We start from the raw sequence: 19,839 nt of genomic DNA, 5'->3' as shown, positions 1-19,839 counted from the left end.
TTCAGGATCAAGATCTGTTCGACAAAGTTGTCGTGTACTTTGAAAATCTGTTAAGAATATTTGCATGGAAGCAGTGCAACCTGCTAATAAAATCGTAGAAAAACTTGTTTCGATTTTTCTTATACAAATTTCAACCTCGATAATCATTGTCCATTTTTGCTCATCTTTGGCTCAGAGGCTTAAAATAGCCCAGGAAACAATGTTTAGCTTGTGGAGCGAGGGTTGAACAAATGTACCTTATTCTGGGCACCCTAATCTTGGTGCATCAGACTTCTCTTGATGAACACCGTGCACTTATGTGAATGGAATGTAAAAGATCCTTGTTTACAGATTATTTTTCCATTGAGCTCATTTTGTGAATGCAATTTGTGGCAATGCGAAAGCGACCCTCATTGGACTTAAACCAATTACCGGTCACTCTGTCTGGTAGACAACTTCCTTCGAGTCAGTTTGCAAGAGGCCATTTTTTTACCAAAGCCTACAGTTTTCACATTTCAATGCCGGAATATTGGTCTGGCCTATTCGTTGCCAAAAAGGCCAATCAAACGTGTGGTGGCAGATATCTTCTTCTTTGAGGTTAATCTTGCTGAAGTGAAGAGATTTTTGAGGAGGCATCCTTCAACAGCTAGAAAGTCGTATTCTTTACTAACGATCATATTTTGTTTTTTTTTTTTTCTATTCAGCATGCAAACAACGTGCGGAAGGCGGCTGAGGAGTATTTGGCGAGAAGACAAGCACGTAACAAATCCATGACGAAATCGATGACATCCGGCTTAGCTGGTCCGATACTGAGTATGGGTAATGTCCATTTTTTGCCTGCCGCCAAAAGTGGGACATTCTTCGCTCGAGATAACGTCTCAAACTTCATAGCGTGGTGCCGGTAAGTTTGCTGTTAACACCTGATAGTTTAACATTCCATCGCCCAAGGCTCCAAAAAAGTTGGAATGGTAACTTCAACTCAATGGTTCTCGGGCATAACTCAATCAATCAAGATTATTCTTCTTTCCAGTGATTTGTTAGGATGTCTAGATGATCCTAAACTTAATTTGATCAAATCTGTCATTTTTACGATCAAAAACATCGTTCCAACTTTTTTTTCAGGTGTAAAAAAAATTCGCTGAAAAATCCGCGGAGGCAGTTGTTTAAAAAAAAAGGTGGAACGATTTGATCAAATCAAGTTCTGAAAATTTTAAGGATCATCTAGACCTTCTTACAAATCACTGGAAACGAGAATCGTCCGTTTGGTTGAGTAATGCCCGAGAACCAGCGAGTTGAAGTTACCGTTTCACCTTTTTTGGGAGGCTTGGGCGTCCGTGTAAGTTGGACATGCGTTGGGCGTTCCAGTGTTAAATAACGCCGGTATTTAGTTAGTTAGTTGTCTTATCAGTTATCATCGATGATTTACGACTTTTCAAAGATCAATAGGACTTCATCTTCTGGGGCCTAAACTAAGGTTTTAAAGATTCCTCAAAAGTTTCTAACAAAAATCTCGTTGTATCTGGTTGATGTGCTCCGTTTGAATAGATTTTGCTGTAATTATTTTATAAATAATATTGTTTTCTTTCCAGAAAAAGTTTACAAATTTTCGAATGCCTGCTGTTCGAGACAGACGATTTAATAATGCGAAAAAATGAAAAACATGTAATCTTGTGCCTATTAGAAGTAGCTCGACGGGGAGCAAAGTTTGGTTTGTTGAAACATAATTTGAATAATCATCGCAGTCATATTCAAATAATTTTTTTTGAGCAGGAATGCTTGCACCCATGTTGGTGCAAATGGAGCGACAAATCGATAGAGAGATTGCAGCCGACAACAAAGCGAATGGCATCGGCACTGGCACGCAAACCGATAATACCGCACACTCCATTGCTACCGGAAACGATGGTGATCTGTTCGATTCCGACAGCGAAGACGAGGATATGGATCCAAATGGACCTATGCTTATGTACGGCCCACAGCCCCAGATAGTCACTAACGATTTGAAAAGTTTGGATGAAATGGTATGTTGAAATTTGTGTTAATAGAAACAAATAATATGTTTTTTAAAGATGTAAATCCATGAAGGTGACATGCAAATTAGGATTAACATTTCTTACATTTTTGGCACGTTCAATGAAAAAAGTATGTTTTTTTTTCAAGCAGTTATGGTTAATTTTAAACTGTTGTTCGTTTAAGACGCAGGAAGTGCGTACTACTGCTTGCCGTTGCAAAATTGCGGTGCTAAAAAGAGGTTTCTCGACTTTCACATAGACATACAGATCGAACAATCGTTCAAAATGTTTGAAAATCTCAATTGTAACGGACCTCATTGTCTTATTGTCTGTGCATTCAATTGATATGCTGATTTCGTAGACACCAAATCCACTCGGCAATGATCGTCACCCCTTTATAGTCGCTTGGTTTTGTCATCAGACCATATTTATTGGTAGCTGAGGGCACCTCTGATTTGAAATTAAAGCAATAACTATTCGCGGTGGTAAGCGGCTTCGGCTGCCGATCCCGAAGTTGCTATGGGGCGCGGGTTCAAATTCCGCCTTATCCTTCTGGAGCTATTCGTTCTATGTTTGACCCGTTGAATATTAGTAGTGTGATTGTCTTTGATAGAATTATCTACGTGCGCATGTATTGCGTGTACGTACACGAAAAAAAGTGAGGTTAAATTTTGTACGGCCAGCAAAATCAAATGGTGCGCTATTGTTTTAAAAAATGCATTTTAATGTTTTTACCATGAATAAACAGAAACAAGGGCATGCAATGTAAGCAATAAAAAACACAATTTGAGTATTCAGTGATTTTTTGACATAGGAGCAATACTCTACCAAAACCGGAAATGGATTTTATTTGTATTTTTTGATTTGGTTCAAACTTCCCTATGACCAAATAAGCTATTTTGCGTTATTGGTTCACCCATACAAGTCTCCATACAATTTTGGCTGCTGTCCATACAAAAATGGTTTGTAAATCTTCAAACAGCTGTAACTTTTGAGTGAATTTTCTGATCGATTTAGTGTCTTCGGCAAAGTTGTAGGTATTGTTGAGGACTTTTGAAAAAAAAAAAAATAGGTACACGGAAAAAAAAATTGCAGATTTTTTAATCAACTTTTTTTTCACTAAAACTCAATTTCCCAAAATAAGTATTTTTTTTTTTATTTTCGAGATTTTTTGATATGTTTTAGGGGACAAAAATCCGCAACTTTTGGGCCATAGAGAAACAGGGTCTGACGCCGAGTTATGATTTTTTGAAAAATAGTGATTTTGGAAAAATCGAAGATTCATGCAAAAACAAGTTTGACATTATTTTTTAAATGCAAAATTGATTTTGCAATCGAAAAGTACTTCACAGATATTTTAATAAAGAGCTCCGTTTTCAAGATATAGCCACCGAAAGTTTGATTTTAGTGAAATATTTGCAGTTCAGAAGTTCAGACAATTTGCTATAAAATTGTCTAAGAGACATTGAGGATTGGACCTCGGGTTGCTGAGATAGAGCCGCTTTAAGAAAAAAAAAACACGAAAATTGAAGTTTTCTAGGTCTCACCAAAACAACCCATTATTTTATAATGACGATATCTCAGCAACTAATGGTCCGATTTTCAATGTTAAAACATGAAACATTCGTGAAATTTTCCAATCTTTTCGAAAAAAATGTTTTGAAATTTTTAAAATCATTTTAAGAGGGCCAAACATTGAATAGTACGCCGATTTTAAATGCTAGTCTTGATTTAAAAATTTCAAAATATTTTTTTCGAGAAGATTGGAAAATTTTACGAATGTTTCATGTTTTGACATTAAAAATCGGACCCTTAGTTGCTGAGATATCGACATTATAAAATGGTGGGTTGTTTTGGTGAGACTTAGAAAACTTCAATTTCCGTGTTTCTTTTTCTTAAAGCGGCTTCATCTCAGCAACCCGAGGTCCAATGTTCAATTTGGCCCGGGACAATTTACAGAATCATACGAGTTGTGGCAATATGGGTATCAAAATTCATGGTTTTTGATACTGAACATTAAAAAGGCCATTTCAACAGTAGTGGTGGCCAAAACGTGGAGTGACCGGCAGACATTCATCGGCACTAAGAGCTCTTCTTAACGGCACTCAGCTTGTTCCACATGGCATTTTCGTTTAAAGTAATGCTATGCTCAGTCTTCCCGAAACATACGCACGCCGTATACGCCGTACAAGTTTTCAGTGCAGATGAACCTGAAACACACCAGGCTACCATGTTCGAGTTCTCCCCGCACGGCGCACTCAAGTTTACACGAGGTGTAAACTCGGGGTGCACACCTCGGGTACAACGCCGTGCGAGCGAAGAGCGTATAAAGAGACGAAAAAAAGACTGCTTTTCACTCTCTCCGTGGCAAAACACTGTAGTGTGAATACAGTGGAGAATGAAACAACACTTTACAGCAGAGGGAGCGTGAGGGAAATATTGTTGTCTCTTTTCTGCGTCGTCGACCTGCACGGGGTTTGTACCCGAGGTGCAAGGTTCGGTTTAAACTTGAGGTTCGTGTACGGGTACAGCCTGTACACGGCAGAGTTTAGGTTTGCTTGTACGCGTGCACACGCGGTGCGGGTGTTTGATCGAGTACAGAAAACAGAGAACGCGGTTGAACGCGGTGCACGGGGATCACTGGCTATGCTTGTTGCCAGGCAAAACCCCCTTGTTTTTGGCATCAATAATGTGTAGAAAACATTGGTTCATTCGGAAAAACGATTTAGCGCTATTTTCATGGTATAATGTTCTCTTAACGTGAAGACTTCCATCATTGTCATGATTTTTGTTCAAAGATATAAATTTTGCGTCACTTTCAATATTTTGACAAAATTCCTTCAACAAGTTGTTTGGAATAGTGCCCTACACATGCTGATTCCTTTTGGTAACGATTATCCCATTCCTTGTAAAGTTATGGAAATCGTCATTAATCAATGATTGCCAACTAGGACGTCAATGACTGTGCCACAAAATTATATAAATTTTGAAGCACAATTGATTTAGATCAAAAATTCCTTCAGTGGCTTCAAGATGGCAACAACCAGCACATGCTGATTCATTTTGGTGCTGAAATTCGTTAAATTTAATTTAATACAGAATATTTTATAGTGATGATCAAATTTCTTCGAAAATGATCAACGGCTTCACCTTAAGCTCTTTAAAAGTACTTCTTAAAAGCTCTTTGAGTGCGCTTAAAGGTTCTTACGCTATATCTCACTTGGTTTTCAAAATTAATTGTCAAGGTCTTAGGGAGCCTTAAAGATTAGCTTAATTAGTGTACTCCAATCACTGACACAACATGCTGGGCATCATCTACGCGAAATGCCAAACAAGTTCTTCTAAAAGAGGAGTTAGAGCGGATGCGGCCACTGGCCGGTACTCTCAAAGCAGGTTCCCCCGGGGCCCGCGGGAACATTTACCGAAACATACGAGCTGTGGCAATATTGGTATCAAAATTCATGGTTTTTGATACTGAACATGAAAATGGCCATTTCAACAGTGGAGTGGCCGATGCCCTCATGGAAGGTTCTCCTTGGAGGAACATTTATGACAATTTTGCTGACAAATCCATGAAACAAAAATTAAATAATCTCATTCTAAATTTCAATAGCAATCCAAAAACATCAACAATGCCATTAACCCTCTAACGCCCATGGTAACTCCAGAGCACCACTAATTTTTGGATTTAAAATTAAATTTCTCTGCAACCATTAATTTTTTCAAGCTGCTTCAATCTGCATTAGTTAATAAAGAATTTTAACTAATAACCATTAAAATTTCGTCCAATTTGGTTGATCCAGTTACGAGTAATGTGGAAAACGTAAAAAATCTTGATTTTGCACTGGGCGGGAATGGGTTAAAATTGCTTGGTCCTTTGTCTTTCGGTTATGTCTCTTACATACCATCTTGAACTTTTTTAACAGAATCCCGAGTGTAGAAAATATTCATGGGCAAGTTGTCCAGATAGCTAGATCAGATCGAAACTACTTTCATACAAATAGTGACGATAGTTGTTATTGAATATCTCAGGATTGAAAGGAATGTCAAAAGGAGAGGCATTGAAAGTTGCACAAAATTTAGCCTAAATTGCACTTAAAACAAGATGGCACAATCACGAAGGTATGGGTAAAATGACGTTTTCAGTTATAAGGCTTTTAACCGAATAAATTTATTTGAAAACGGGTATGTTTATGGTACCGTGATGTGTGGAAAATAAAAAGTTGTCACTCCCAATAAACACCCAGTTCATTTTTAACTTTCTGTTGATTCAATGTCAGGCTGTGTTTAAGCAAATGTCGATCTGATTACTGCGTGGAAAACAAACCACCACCCCGCTTTGAGTGTGTTGGCATTTTTGAGAATTTTCATCATATCGTCAGCTGTGACAACGACCATTTAGTACTATTCGAGAAAATCGATTTTAACAGTTTGATGATAAATATTTTAAAAACTATGAATGGTAGAGCTAAACTTTTTGAACCAATCGGTTCGTATAATATCGCTTAACAAACGCTCCAAGTTTCAATTAATTTGGTTACACCAGTTAAAAGATACAGCAAATTATGTGATCAAAAATCTGAAAAGCGCGTGTCACAAGTGTGTTTCGAAAGTAAATTTGTACTACGTGTCACAAGTGTGCACTGAATTCCCATACAAACTAAAATAGCCTCAAATCAATAGTTTAACCGACAGTATATTTCCAAAAACAAAAGATTGCATTGCCTTCAGAAAATGTGTATCAACATCAGCGCCGTACCTAGGGGTTGGCGCAGTTGACGACCGCCAAGGACGCCAGCCCTTGGGGGGCGCCGAAATCGATGATAGTACAAAATTTTCATGTCAGTTATAACATTCTCATTAGGTATTTGCAACAGAATGGGTGCCAAATTATAAAGTAGAACTATAAATAACTAGATAATTTGGTTTAAAATATAAAAAAAATATGATTTGGGTGCGTTAAAATCAATTATATGAATATTTCTACCGAAGTGTTTTTGAAAATTTATTTTTTTATCAAAGAAGGGGCGCTCAAGTGGCAGAAAGTTCAAGGAGTTCTAAAAGAGCTTCTCAAAATGAATACAGCATTAAAGTTTGGAACATTGTATAAAGAAGTTTAAGTAATACCTTCCAGACTACAAAAATTTACAACTATATGTTATTTTAATTTGGATGTAAATCACAATCAGCCAAAAATGATGGTCATATTTCGAGTTTCTTTGAAATTGGAATTATTTTTACATTTTAGGCCGTTGCAAATATTTTTCAAAGTTTATGTCGCCCCCCCCCCCCCCCCAGCTTTACGAACAGCAGAACAAAGGAAAGGGAGCGTTTTTTTGGGCTCTTATTCACCCTCTCTGGCTTGCTTTCGCTGCCGCTGCTGCCCATTTGAAATTTTTCTTGACCGATTCCTTCCGAAGTGCATACACCGCTTTTAAATGCAAATTCGTGCTTTGAAATTTGCCTAGGCTTTTTTCAAAATACTAGTGTTTTGAAATAAGAAAACTGCTTTAAATTTTCACTAATAAGACCAACATTATTTTTTCAAGAAAAAAAATATTTTTCAGAGCACACAAAATGATCTAAACATCACTTTTTCAGTTTTAGCTTAACCGGTGTTGTTTACTTTTTTAATCGTCTAAAAAGCTTTGGTAATGAGAAACGATTCAAACTTTTTTTTCCAGTAAAAACAAAAAAAAATATTTTTTCAAGGTTTGAAAACATTGATATAGCTTTGCTTAAAAAAATAATTTTCTGAAACATAAAATTTAATGTCACGAATTAAAAATATACCAATCAAAAAAATCAATGCAAAATATAATTATAAATATAAAATTATGATAAATACACTCAACCCCCGGTGGTTGGTCACTTTTTCGTTTGACACTTTTTTAGTTTGTACCCCGTTGGTTGGTCAAAGTCAAACTAAAAAGTGACGAACTGTCACTTTTTACACAGCGCTCACGAACACTATCAAAACAAACGTTTGGTAGTGTATGTGAACTCCGTGTAAAGAGTGCGTCAAACTAAAAAGTGACCCCGTTCGTTTGACAACCGTTGGTGTCAAACCATCGGGGTTTGAGTGTATTCTCAAGCCTCGTATGGGCGAATCACTTAAAATGAATAAAAATTTCTTATCTTGATATTTTTGCCCAAATATTAAAATAAGTTTCATCATGAATTGCGCTGGATTTTGAATGATCTTTAATTGATTTTGACGAAATATGGCTCTGCCGCTGCATGTTGAAAAATTATACTTCGGTGCCGGTTTGCTCTATTGTACTAAGCTTGCTGGGATTCCTATCTAGATAAAACAAAAGAGGACACGGGCATCGACTAATTATTTTTTTATTTTGAAGAAAGATTTTTTTCTTTTTTCTAATTGCACCAAAATGAAATCCAAAGCCAAATCAACTAATTATTTTACGAATCCGGTAAAGTTCTATGCTTATATATAATATATACAATAAATTTAATACTAGATCAGATTTATACAGGCTTAGAAAAAAATATCAAATTTGCCAACAAATTAAAGCAACATTTATAGTTCAATTCTGTGCATTTATCTGAAAAATAAATTAATAAAAAACAAAACCTAGCTTTCATTATCGTGCTATGAAATCTGAGAAAGATTCAGCCAACGCAATTCCCACAATGAATTTTCAAATCAACCTGTCTAATATTATTTAAAAATTAAACATAAAAATTAATAAATAACTGTGTTTCTGAATTTAACCATATTAAGGTCTCCGCAATTGCAATTATAAAATCAAAACTCATTGAAGCAATCATTGAAAATTAACCTCAATTTCAAATTTCTTGTAAATTTGGGAGGGGCGCCAAATTGATGCTTCGCCAAGGGCGCCGTGGACCCAACGTAAGGATTTGATCAACATAAATTAGGGACCATCCATAAACCACGTGGACACTTTTTTGGGAATCTGTTACCCCCTCCCCCCCTTCGTGGACAATTGTCCATACAAAAAAATCTTTTTGTATGGATCATGGACAATCGCTATACCACCCCCTAATGTGTCCACGTGGTTTATGGATGGTCCCTTAGTGAAAAACAAGAAAAAATCCTCATTTTCCAACAACATGTATGACGTGTCACAAGTGTGCACGATCATTTTGATGATAAATTGGTCTATGTCACAAGTGTGTATTGCGATATCCGGGAAACGGAAGCGAGTTTCCAAAATCGGGTTGTAGTGTTTGTTTAGTATAGCAAAACGTCATCATTAACTCATTTTCGACCAAAATGGTCTATGTCACAAGATAGCACACAGCTGACGATATTTTGATGAATGCCAATTTAAATGCCAATTCTTGCGAGAAATTTGGTATAAATAAGTTATCATTTCGTCAGCTGTGTGCTATCTTGTGACATAGACCATTTTGGTCGAAAATGAGTTAATGATGACGTTTTGCTATACTTAACAAACACTACAAGATGCTTTAACCCGATTTTGGAAACTCGCTTCCGTTTCCTTGATATCGCAATGCACACTTGTGACATAGACCAATTTATCATCAAAATGATCGTGCACACTTGCGACACGTCATACATGTTGTTGGAAAATGTGGAAATTTTTTCTTGTTTTTCACAAATTTATGTACACACATACTTTCTAAAGGCAAGCAACCTTTTGTTTATAAAAATATACTGATTAAGTCGATTAAACCATTGATTTGAGCTTATTTTAGTTTGTATGGGAATTCTGTGCACAATTGTGACACGTAGTACAAATTTACTTTCGAAACACACTTGTGACACGTGCTTTTCAGATTTTTGATCACATAATATACTGTATCTTTTAACTGGTGTAACCAAATTAGTTGTAACCTGGGTGATGAATAGAGAGAATGCGTAACGTGATTTTCGAATGATCCCACTTTGTTTACATCTATAAAGTAGGAGGCTGTTCATGCACAAGCATGACTTTTTTTCTTACTGGTAAATCAACTGTTTTATAATCAGTAGTATGTGTTTTATTTTGTCTAGTTTTTTTTTTTGTAATTTTGTTGCTGAAAAATTGTTTGTTTTCAAGTTTTAATTTTACGGGTTGCAAAGAACTGCGGCGAGAGTGTCATTCTGCAAATTTTCACTAAACCAGTAGGTTTTCAAATTGAATCAAACAATAAAAACAGTTTCTGGATGGATACAAACACATCGACTTCATAAACAACATCCATTCATAAATATGAAAAATGAAGATCCCGCCTTCAACTTTTTAAAGATTTCTTGACTTCAACTCCAGGTCCTTTAAAGCCACACAATTTTCGCTCTCGCAAAAAATAACACACACACAGTTTTTAATGATCGATAACAATACTCTCTACTTTAGGCGAACAGTAAATTGGTTCCACTTTGACAGTTCAAAATTGAGGCCGTTTTGCGGACCACTATTCAGCACCCAGGTTGTAACTTGGAGCGTTTGTTAAGCGATAGTAGCGACTTTAAAAATCGATTTTCTCGAAAAGTACTTAATGGTCGTAGTCACAAGATAGCACACAACTGACGATTTTTTAATCGAACTAACAGTTAGATAAAAATGTCAAATCAACCCTGGCAACGCTTGAGCCAGTAACAACACGGTGTTCGACGCTCTTCAGGTTTTTTTTTCGATTTTAACGTCGCGAGTTACGAGTTTATCCGCGAAACTGCCTCCCCGAGATGCCGAAGCCCGGCCGGTGATGTTCCTCCGCTGGTCGAGTGCGAAAAGGTGGTAAACAAACCATCGCCAAAACCGCCGCCATCGCTAAAACGAGCGAAAGTGTCATCGACAAGGACCTCCTGCACCCAGAATTAGGTTTTACGCCGACTCAATTTGGAGGTTAGAAGGAGTGCACTATTTACATGGACTTAGCACAGTTCGATGCGGTCGTCGATTTTGTTCGGGGAAATTCGTCGACAATCGACGAAGACGATGTAAACAGTGCACACGAGCTGTCAAATGACGTCACGGTGTAAAACCTAATACCGGCCACGTGGGATCTCCCCACGTGGATTTCCTCCGCGTAGTCCCGTGAGAACACGTGGGAGAGTCGGCGCCGGTTCCAGCCAGGTGAACGTGCCGAAACTAGACGGCAATAAATCAACGGGTGGAATAACTATCAGCAACCCGTACGAGCCCCTCAGCGGGAAAGAGGAAGAAGACGGCGAAACGAGCAGTGACGACGACGACGACAATAGCAACATTCCTGAGTCCAGCGCAAAGGAAAAGAATAAAACGCGATCGCAAGAACGAAGGCCGTCGCCTATCTATTGTCTGGGCCATCTCGCAGACGATATTGATGAGCTCCTCGAGGGCAATAAATATTCGTTGAAGCTAGGCAAAACTGCTGTGCAAGTGATCACACTCGACAAAAAAAGTTTTGCCGATGTGATTGCGACGCTCAAAGCAAATGGCATAAGGCACTACACATTTAACCATGCTGATGACGTCCCCGTGAAAGTTGTCCTTGGTGGGTATATGGATCGCCCCATTTCGCCGCTGGTGGAACACCTCCAAAATACGAAAGTACGACCGCGGGAGATAAAAGTGCTTTCGCGCAAGACAACAGAGACAGGTACGCACACGCTGTACTTGTTGTACTTCAACCGCGACACCGTCAAGGTCCAGGACCTGCAGCGGATTAAAACGTTGGACGGTTTTTGGGTAAACTGGCGGTTTTACTCGAAACACCCGAACGACGCAGCGCAATGTCACCGTTGCCAGAAGTACGGCCACGGCTCACGACACTGCAACCAGAGCTGAAAATGTCAGGGGTCCTGACGCGAAAATCGGCGACGCATACACGATTTTTTCAGATCCATTCACTGAACCGCAAAACCGTGACATAAACAAACCCGACTCAGTCGTGAGTGCCCTAGCTCACTGAGCAGCTGCAATGCGAGGCAGTAGTCGACCAACGCTCATTCGACGTTGCACGCACACGCATAAAGAAACAAGTTTTTACACAAAAAGTTGCTAATTATGCGTAGAAATGCAATTTTGAATATAAGTTAAGGTTGTTTTAAGTGTTTTGCACAGTCTAGAACTATTCAATTGTTTAAAAATAGTCAAAATAGTGTTTAGAGAGGATTTTACGAGTCAGTCATACGACACGAATTGGGTGAGTGTAGCTCATTTTTTCACGTCTCTCATTCTCCAGCAGCCGACCGGCACGAGTCAGGCGGCAGTGGTTGAACGGACACAGTAGGCTTACAGTCACATGCTAGCAGTGAACTTACATTTTGGTTTGCTTCATGTGTACGCTGGGTTGGAAACATTTTGCAGGCCTGACTGCAACCTTCAGCCGCATTGCGTGAAATGCGGGGGCACACACCTTTCCGTGGTGTGTTCACTGCAGCCCGGGAGCATGTTGACAGCTCCCATACAAACTGAGCGTACCTCTTTTTGTGGGCCCAGTGGGCCTAAGATGGCGGCCCTTGATATTATGTAGCCAAATTTTTGAAAATGGCGAATAGTTTAAATAAATATAGTTTTTGCCTTGTTTCGGTTTAAAACGACAAAATAAGCAGTTTGGAATCATTTTGTAAAAACTTGTTTAGAGATACGCCTCGTCCAAATATTAGTCTAGAACAGTTGAAAGGAGCGTGCCACGAAAGCCGTCACGAAAAAAAAGATTCCCATGCAAATATTGAGTTGCGTAATTAATGGGCGGATCCGACGAGGCCCACTGGCCATCTGTCGGTGAATACGCGCAACTCACGAAAACTGTCATCTTAGGGTCCGGCTGGTTCACTGCCACGAAAGGCGGATTCGGACGCAGCCCAAAATAAGCCGCGCATCAGGTGTGGCAATTGCGAAGGTAATCATACCAGCAATTACCGCGGATGCAGCGCACTGAAAGCATATCTCGAGGATCAGGAAAAGAGGAAGAAGAAACCTGCAGCATCGCGCCCTCCTCATCGTAGTACAAGCACAACTGCTCCTGCAGCTGGGCAGCATACGGTTCCGTCGAACAATTCAGCGTCTCCTCCTGGCTGGGGACGATCTTTTGCCAGCGTCGTTGCCGGTAGCGGCGCTAGGCGAATGAATCATCAAGTACATCTATACTCGATGAATTTTTATTGTGATCTTGTTTTTTTTTTTTTTTGGAGGGTGGTCCAGCCGCACATTGTTGATGTCGAAACCTCTAAACTGGGCCCTCGTCCTGTCACTTCCGTCAGTAGTCTTGTCGTACATTACAACTAGAATCAGATCTGCCAAGGAATTAGTAGGGGAGTTTGGGGTAATATGGACAGTGGGGGTAATTTGGACACCCCTTTAAAAATCACGTTTTCTTCGGATATAAAGTGAAAACGGCAATTTAAATGATAAGGCTAGTACTAGTAATGGCCTAGGAGTATGGACAAACCAAAAAGTTGGAATAGGTTAAGTAGTTTTGGTATAATGTGTAAAAGTTTCCAAAGGCCGGTTGGCACTGCCTTAAATTCTAATATTTGAAGGTTAGGAAATAAGGTTTTGCAGGGTTATATGGCAAAAAGTGGACATTTTTGTTTAAGGGGTTGCTTGGACGATGCCTTAGATATGTACGCATAAAAATTGTGCATTTTATCCATTTTTATCATCAAAAATCGCAATTTATGATAGAATATGCTATGGGGTAATTTGGACATGGCTTGTGGGGTAATTTGGACATACCTGAAAGTCTACCTGTCAGGCAACAAAAAGTAACTTTCATGGTTGGATGAGTTTTTAAAGAGATTTAGATAAATTTAGTGGGATTTAATATGTCAAAACAATCAAAAATGAATGTGAGCAATGAGAACTTTCACAAAACCCCTATTTTTTAATTTAGATAAATTTATTCCAATATTCGAATTGATGAAAATCTGATTACTGTACATTTGGCGTTCAACAAGATTCTAATGTTGATTGCTTTTAATTAACTTCTTTGACATTTCTAATTTCTATGCTGGTTTACAATAATATTTAAATTTGAAGGGCTACAGAATGTAAAAATTAAAAAAATATTTTTCAGGCTAATAAATTCTATATAAAGATTGATTTATATAAACATAAATGATACCTTAATCACTAAAAACAAGTATAGTGTGCCTGATCCAGCATCAATGTTTAAATCATTTCAGTATTAATGATTAAATTATGTATACTACACTGAACTTTTTGTTATCTACCTATTGAATTATAGTTCTATCACAAAATCATTATTTAAACCATTGATGAAATATTGTGAGCAACACTTCAAAACATAAAGCAATTACAAAACCAGGTTGAAGGATAAAAAACATGCTCAAAAAATCAAATGTTGAACTTATTCTTCAACATGTGTCCAAATTACCCCACAAAAGGTGTTCATATTACCCCACAAGGTATGTCCATATTACCCCACAAGGCATGTCCAAATTACCCCACAAGGCATGTTCAAATTACCCCATAGGGTGTTCATATTACCCCACACAAAAATGTGGGGGTAATTTGACACCTTTTAACTTTTGCGATAAAATGGGTTTTTCATCAAAATTTATCGAAATGAATGACATTTTTCCATCAAATATGGTCTCTATTATCCTCTGTTGTCATCCACATTCCTTTAAAATATCCATACAGCCCGTAACAGAGCAATTTCCTTAGGGTGTCCAAATTACCCCACACTCCCCTACACTTCGACCAAATAAACACTGACGCTGTATGGATCTGACTCTAGAATAAATGCACAGTTGTGTGTTATTCATAAGTCCAACTTATTCAATTATTCATTTGCTAACTACTTTGGATTGAAAATCTAAACTTTAATCTAAAATCCTCTAAACTTAATGTTCAAAACTAAACATTCCTTTAACTGTTGTAGTTCTACTTCTATCAAAAACAATAAAAATTATGAACTGATTTACAAATAGGAATAGGTCGCAATTTGAAAAAGAAATAACCATTTACGTCAAAAGATCCGTAGTTCCTCGATTCGCAACAATGGTCGATACAACCATAATCCGAAAACCGTTAGTTCAACAGATCTACGAATTTTGTCCGATATCATTACATTATTGATTGATCGATACTCTATGGACAATTTGACATAAAAGAATGCCTAGTATTCTACATCAATCAAAGTTTATTGACAGCATTATTCCTGCTTAACAATTGCTACTAACTTTAACATCAAATAGATTTGGAAAGGATACAGATTTATTTAAAAAGCTAATTACCTAGTTCACGGAGACAGCTTATCGGTCAACGCTTAAGCCTTGGGGCTGCGGCAAAGCGAGTTCTCGTATCATGAAGTGGTGTCCATAGTGCTTATAAAAAAGAATATATACCCAAATTTTAACTAATGCGCTAGGATCACTAATGATTTTAATTAATGCACCCTTGACTTTACAAGGCCCAGGGGAATTTTTACTACGATCTAGTTGTAAGCTTTTCTCCCTTATCCCTTTTCCTTAGTGACTCTAGTAAGTTTTTTTGAATTTTTCTAACTTTTTGTTAAGCCCATAGTTAAACTCAAAACAATAATTTCTCCAACATGGATTAGTGCTACACACAGCTGAAAGGAACTCTAAAACTCTGTTTTGTACACAAATTGTTTATTCAAAAATAAAAAACTGAATTGAAAAAAATGTCAAATTAGTAAAATAACTGGCAAAATCAAAAAATCAATTCAATTTAAGAAACATGTTTGAAACTCCGTACAAATCCGTTTTAAACGGTAAAATCCGTACACAAATTTAGGCCAGTTAAAAATCCGCGAAGAGTGTCGAAAATCCGTACGATAAGGAAAAAACCGTACAGTTGGTAGCCTTAGGTATAAACAACAAGCTTATAGCTTTCTGGAACTCTGTACAAGCGAAAAATTAATTAAAAAATCTGTCCCAGGCACTAAATTTGAGCTTCATCGTAAAATATAGATTATTTAATGTATATGTTTAATTTTAGGTTCGCGATTTAGTCGCAAAGTGCACTTGTCCTTCACAATTCCCTATGGTGCGAGTATCGGAAGGAAAATATCGCATTGGTGATACGAAAGTACTTATTTTTGTGAGGGTAAGTGAAGCGCGTAGCGTTAAGGTCTATTAAATTAAATTAAATTAATTAGCTTCCTAATGCTTTGATGCTATAACGAATCCTTGTTTGCATGCTACTCATTACTGTTTTGTAGATCTTGCGCTCCCATGTTATGGTCCGCGTCGGTGGAGGTTGGGACACTCTCGCGCACTATTTGGATAAGCACGATCCGTGCCGATGCAAGGCTCAGCATCGTTCTTCGGTTGCCGCAAGACTTATTACCAAGACTAACAATATGGGCAACGGAATAGAACTGCACAAAGCTCAAGTGTTGTATGATAGGTAGGTTTATAGGCAGTTCAATATTTGCAGAACTTCAGATTCGTTCTCTAAGCAGATCATCAACACCAACGTGGAAGACCAACGGTAACGGAACGCCGCCAGATAGTCTTGGAAGCACAACATTATCACCACCGGCACGAACTCGCAGTCGTAGCCGAAGTCCTAGCACTCATCGTAGAATTAACAGTAACGTCGAACCAGTGGTCAGTATTAAAAATGGTTCGAGGAATCTGTATTATATCTAACGTGCACTTATGCAATTTTTCAGACTCACGATAGAAGCCATTTGGCTTCGCCAAGTGTGGCACGTCGATCCATGTCGCCTAGTCCTCGCAAAATTGAGCTGAAGAAAAAACAACATTCACTTGAAGCGAATCCTTGTGCTAACGCTGCCATCGGTCCAAGCGTCCAGGTTCAGCAAGCTACAGTGCACTTTGAATGCGATCGAGATGGTGCCATCGTGAGTGATGTTAAGACTGAGTCTTCTAACGAGGACAAAATTAATAAATACGAAAACGTTAGTGACAACGGCAGTGAAATCAGCGACGAAGGTTACAGAAGTTTAGGAATAATCCATCCCAACAATTCTAACCAGGCCCAGAAACGCATTTCCCTCTACAGTCAAGCTTCGAATGAAGATGCTGAAACATGTGGTATGTTGAGTTGAAAGTTTGAACTTTTTTGTTTGGCGGTAATAACAGTTATCATTGTTTTAGCACATCTCGACCAAAATTCTTCGGATTCCCAAGTAACGCCAACCGATGAAACTAGTAGCTCCAAAGTAAATGATGAAGATGTTACTACCATCTCAGATGAGGTCACAGCCAGATCAGATGATGTAGACAAGATTGGCGAGCTTATGGATACCACAGATTCCGCAGACACGCCAGAAACGAATTTTGCCAGGTCGGGAGTATTTATAACGGACGATGAAATCACTATCGACATTGCTGGAAGTACCGGGTTGAGAAAGACGGGATTTTCAGAAACCCTGTTCGACGCGACTACCACTCCCACTGCTAAAGCACACCCCGCAAGCAAGATACCAATGTCTCCCACACCATCTAGACGCAAAAGTGCGGACACTCCGACAGCATCGAGCGAGAAGACAAACTCACTTAATCGTAAAATTCCAACCTATCGATCGGTACGCTCCAAGATTAATCCTTCGTCTGCTGATCAGAAGGATAACACGTGGAGTGGAAGAACGACCAAGCAACGGCAATCTCTGGCGGTGGATACATTTGATACCAAAGGAAGCTCGGCTCTCTCCCGTAATTCACCGGCCAGATCATCGTCCACATCGTACGACAAGAATGGTAGACGTAACAAACCAGTCAGTAACTCGGTCAACACGTCGCCAAATAAAACTGGCCAAACAAAGTCCACACTGGCACAGCAATTGATGGAAGCAGCTGCTGCAGAAAATGACAGTCAAATAATTGAAAAAGTTAAAAACCTACTCTCGAAGTACTCAAACAGTGAACGGCAAAGTTCGACAGAAGGAAATGGCAGTGAATACGATTTTACCACAGATTGGGTGAAAAACAATGGAATTGTTGATAGCAATGTGGCCACGGTCGAGCCGCACAAAGCAAAATTCAAAAAAGGTTCGTCTCTATCGACCACATCGGAAGGCGCCAGACTACAGGATATTCCTTCGGTGATTTCGCCACGGAGAGGCGACCGGGGAGTTTCAAAAATTCCTGCGCCAGTCCGTTCAAACACGGGACTGTACTGACACAGACGTAACCAGTCGTTAAATGCTTTTAGCTCTAAACGTTGAGGTATAGCTTCGTTTCATTCGTGTTAAATCCGTTAATAATTGTTACATTATCCATTTACAGCCCCAAACTTGTTTTCGAAAGCGTCAAACGGAAAAATATGCTGCGCCTTATTATGTTCATTGGATGTTATATTCTTCGAGAAGCAACCCATGCATATCTTAGTTATCTGTAGAAAAAATAAATTCGTGTTGTTTAAAACCTTCAAAGAAATCACAATTTCAGCCCACCTTTGTCACTTTTTCGCGTTGCATCTGGAGGCGATCAGTGTGCCACCTGCCTCATGCTAGTCACGGTTCGAAATGTTTGAAAAACATTCAAAACTGATTTGCGAAACTACTTTGATCTAAAATTTACTGGAAAGTCAGGCAAAGTTACTGGATGAATACACTGCCCCTGATCGCATAAATGTCCCATATGCATTTTCATCGCTTTTGAGTTAATGATGCAACTTGATTCAAAGTCGTATGCTCTTTCAGCAAAGCCTACAACATCCAGTGTTCTAGAAATCGGGAGGAAATCCAGTTTTTTCGCAAAAACATAACACGTAGCCTTGACAAACTTCAAAAAATGCGTTTTTCTCAGCTTGCTGTTTTTGCATATGAGACATTTATGTGAATATCGGTAGTAACTGCAGTACTTTGGAAAAAGTTTTAATTTGTGACTCTAAACAAAGCTTGGATTGCATCCCAACATCATTAAAAAACTTTCTATAAAAAATGTACAAACTAAAAAAAAGTTTCTGAAAATGATTGAGCACACATGATGGTTTTAACTAAAAAAAGTGCAACATTTAAATGTACTATGTCACTATTATATACGGTGCTTTTTTACGTATGTTTTAGAGAATTTTATTCCGTTACTTTAGGCTAAACATATGACAATATCGGTTAAGTTTATTAAAGTGGAAACACACTCGTAATGAAATAACCCAGAAAAAGTTGGACAAAAATATATTTCAATCATCCATAAGTTCGTTTTTTGTGCAATCATCAGTTTGACAACATTTTACTCGCATATAATCGTCCTACGATAGATAGATGGAGCAGGATATTTTAATACATTTAACCAGTAAAGAGCAATAAGAGTAAAATCACTATGGTTCTGTTGCAATTTGTAAGAGTCAGAAGAAAGCAATCTAAACGCATAACAAATTCGCCATCTATATAATATAGCCTCGAATTATTTACAATAATGTTATCCAATAAAGCACTAAGTACTAATGTAACAAAAATGCTATAAAATAAATAAAAAATGAGCAAATTTTTTGGTACTTGTAATTTAATTTGTCGTTTTCATTTTGAAATAACTCACAGTGTATATACTGCCCCTGACCGCATCAATGTCCCATATGCATTTTCATCACTTTTGAGTTATTGATGCATTTTGGTTCAAAATCGTGTGCTCTTTCAGAAAAGCCTAAAACATCCAGTACACTGTAATTTGAAGTGTTCTGGACTTGCGCGAATGAAGGACTCACCAATTTAGGGATTGATCTTTATTACGACTTTTAGGTTAGAACTAGACACGACTGCACCTCCACGGTCCGTGGATGAAAGGTAACGACATGTGGACGCATGGTCCTTTTATAGACGTTGACAATGTTGGTAGGACTTCTCAGACTGACAGTTCTACCACAGACAAACAGACGGGACACTCGAGTGCCGAACCATCGTCCTTCTAAAACGGTTATTTCAAATGCAATTTTGTTCCGGCATCCACTCACCCGGCGCTGATGTCGCTGCT

General features: G+C 38.4%; 1 protein-coding gene across 10 annotated transcripts in view; it reads left to right on the top strand.

The window, feature by feature from the left end:
- The window catches only part of LOC119768736 (GAS2-like protein pickled eggs), a 79,980-nt gene extending 60,629 nt beyond the window's left edge, over positions 1 to 19,351 (top strand). For all 10 annotated transcript variants that reach the window (XM_038259621.1, XM_038259619.1, XM_038259622.1 and 7 more), the window contains 9 exons: positions 684 to 880; positions 1,569 to 1,687; positions 1,750 to 2,000; positions 15,899 to 16,006; positions 16,122 to 16,309; positions 16,365 to 16,512; positions 16,578 to 16,962; positions 17,026 to 18,096; positions 18,157 to 19,351. In XM_038259621.1, the coding sequence (XP_038115549.1) occupies positions 684 to 880; positions 1,569 to 1,687; positions 1,750 to 2,000; positions 15,899 to 16,006; positions 16,122 to 16,309; positions 16,365 to 16,512; positions 16,578 to 16,962; positions 17,026 to 18,050 (2,421 nt within the window). In that variant the 3' untranslated portion in view covers positions 18,051 to 18,096; positions 18,157 to 19,351. The remainder of the gene's footprint in view (positions 1 to 683; positions 881 to 1,568; positions 1,688 to 1,749; positions 2,001 to 15,898; positions 16,007 to 16,121; positions 16,310 to 16,364; positions 16,513 to 16,577; positions 16,963 to 17,025; positions 18,097 to 18,156) is intronic.
- Positions 19,352 to 19,839: the final 488 nt, after the last annotated feature.

The sequence above is a fragment of the Culex quinquefasciatus genome, chromosome 3 (genome assembly GCF_015732765.1).
Source record: "Culex quinquefasciatus strain JHB chromosome 3, VPISU_Cqui_1.0_pri_paternal, whole genome shotgun sequence".
In the NCBI taxonomy this organism is placed as follows: Eukaryota; Metazoa; Arthropoda; class Insecta; order Diptera; family Culicidae; genus Culex; species Culex quinquefasciatus.
The sequence above is the reverse complement of the archived record's forward strand: the minus strand, read 5'-3'. Positions and strand labels throughout refer to the sequence as shown.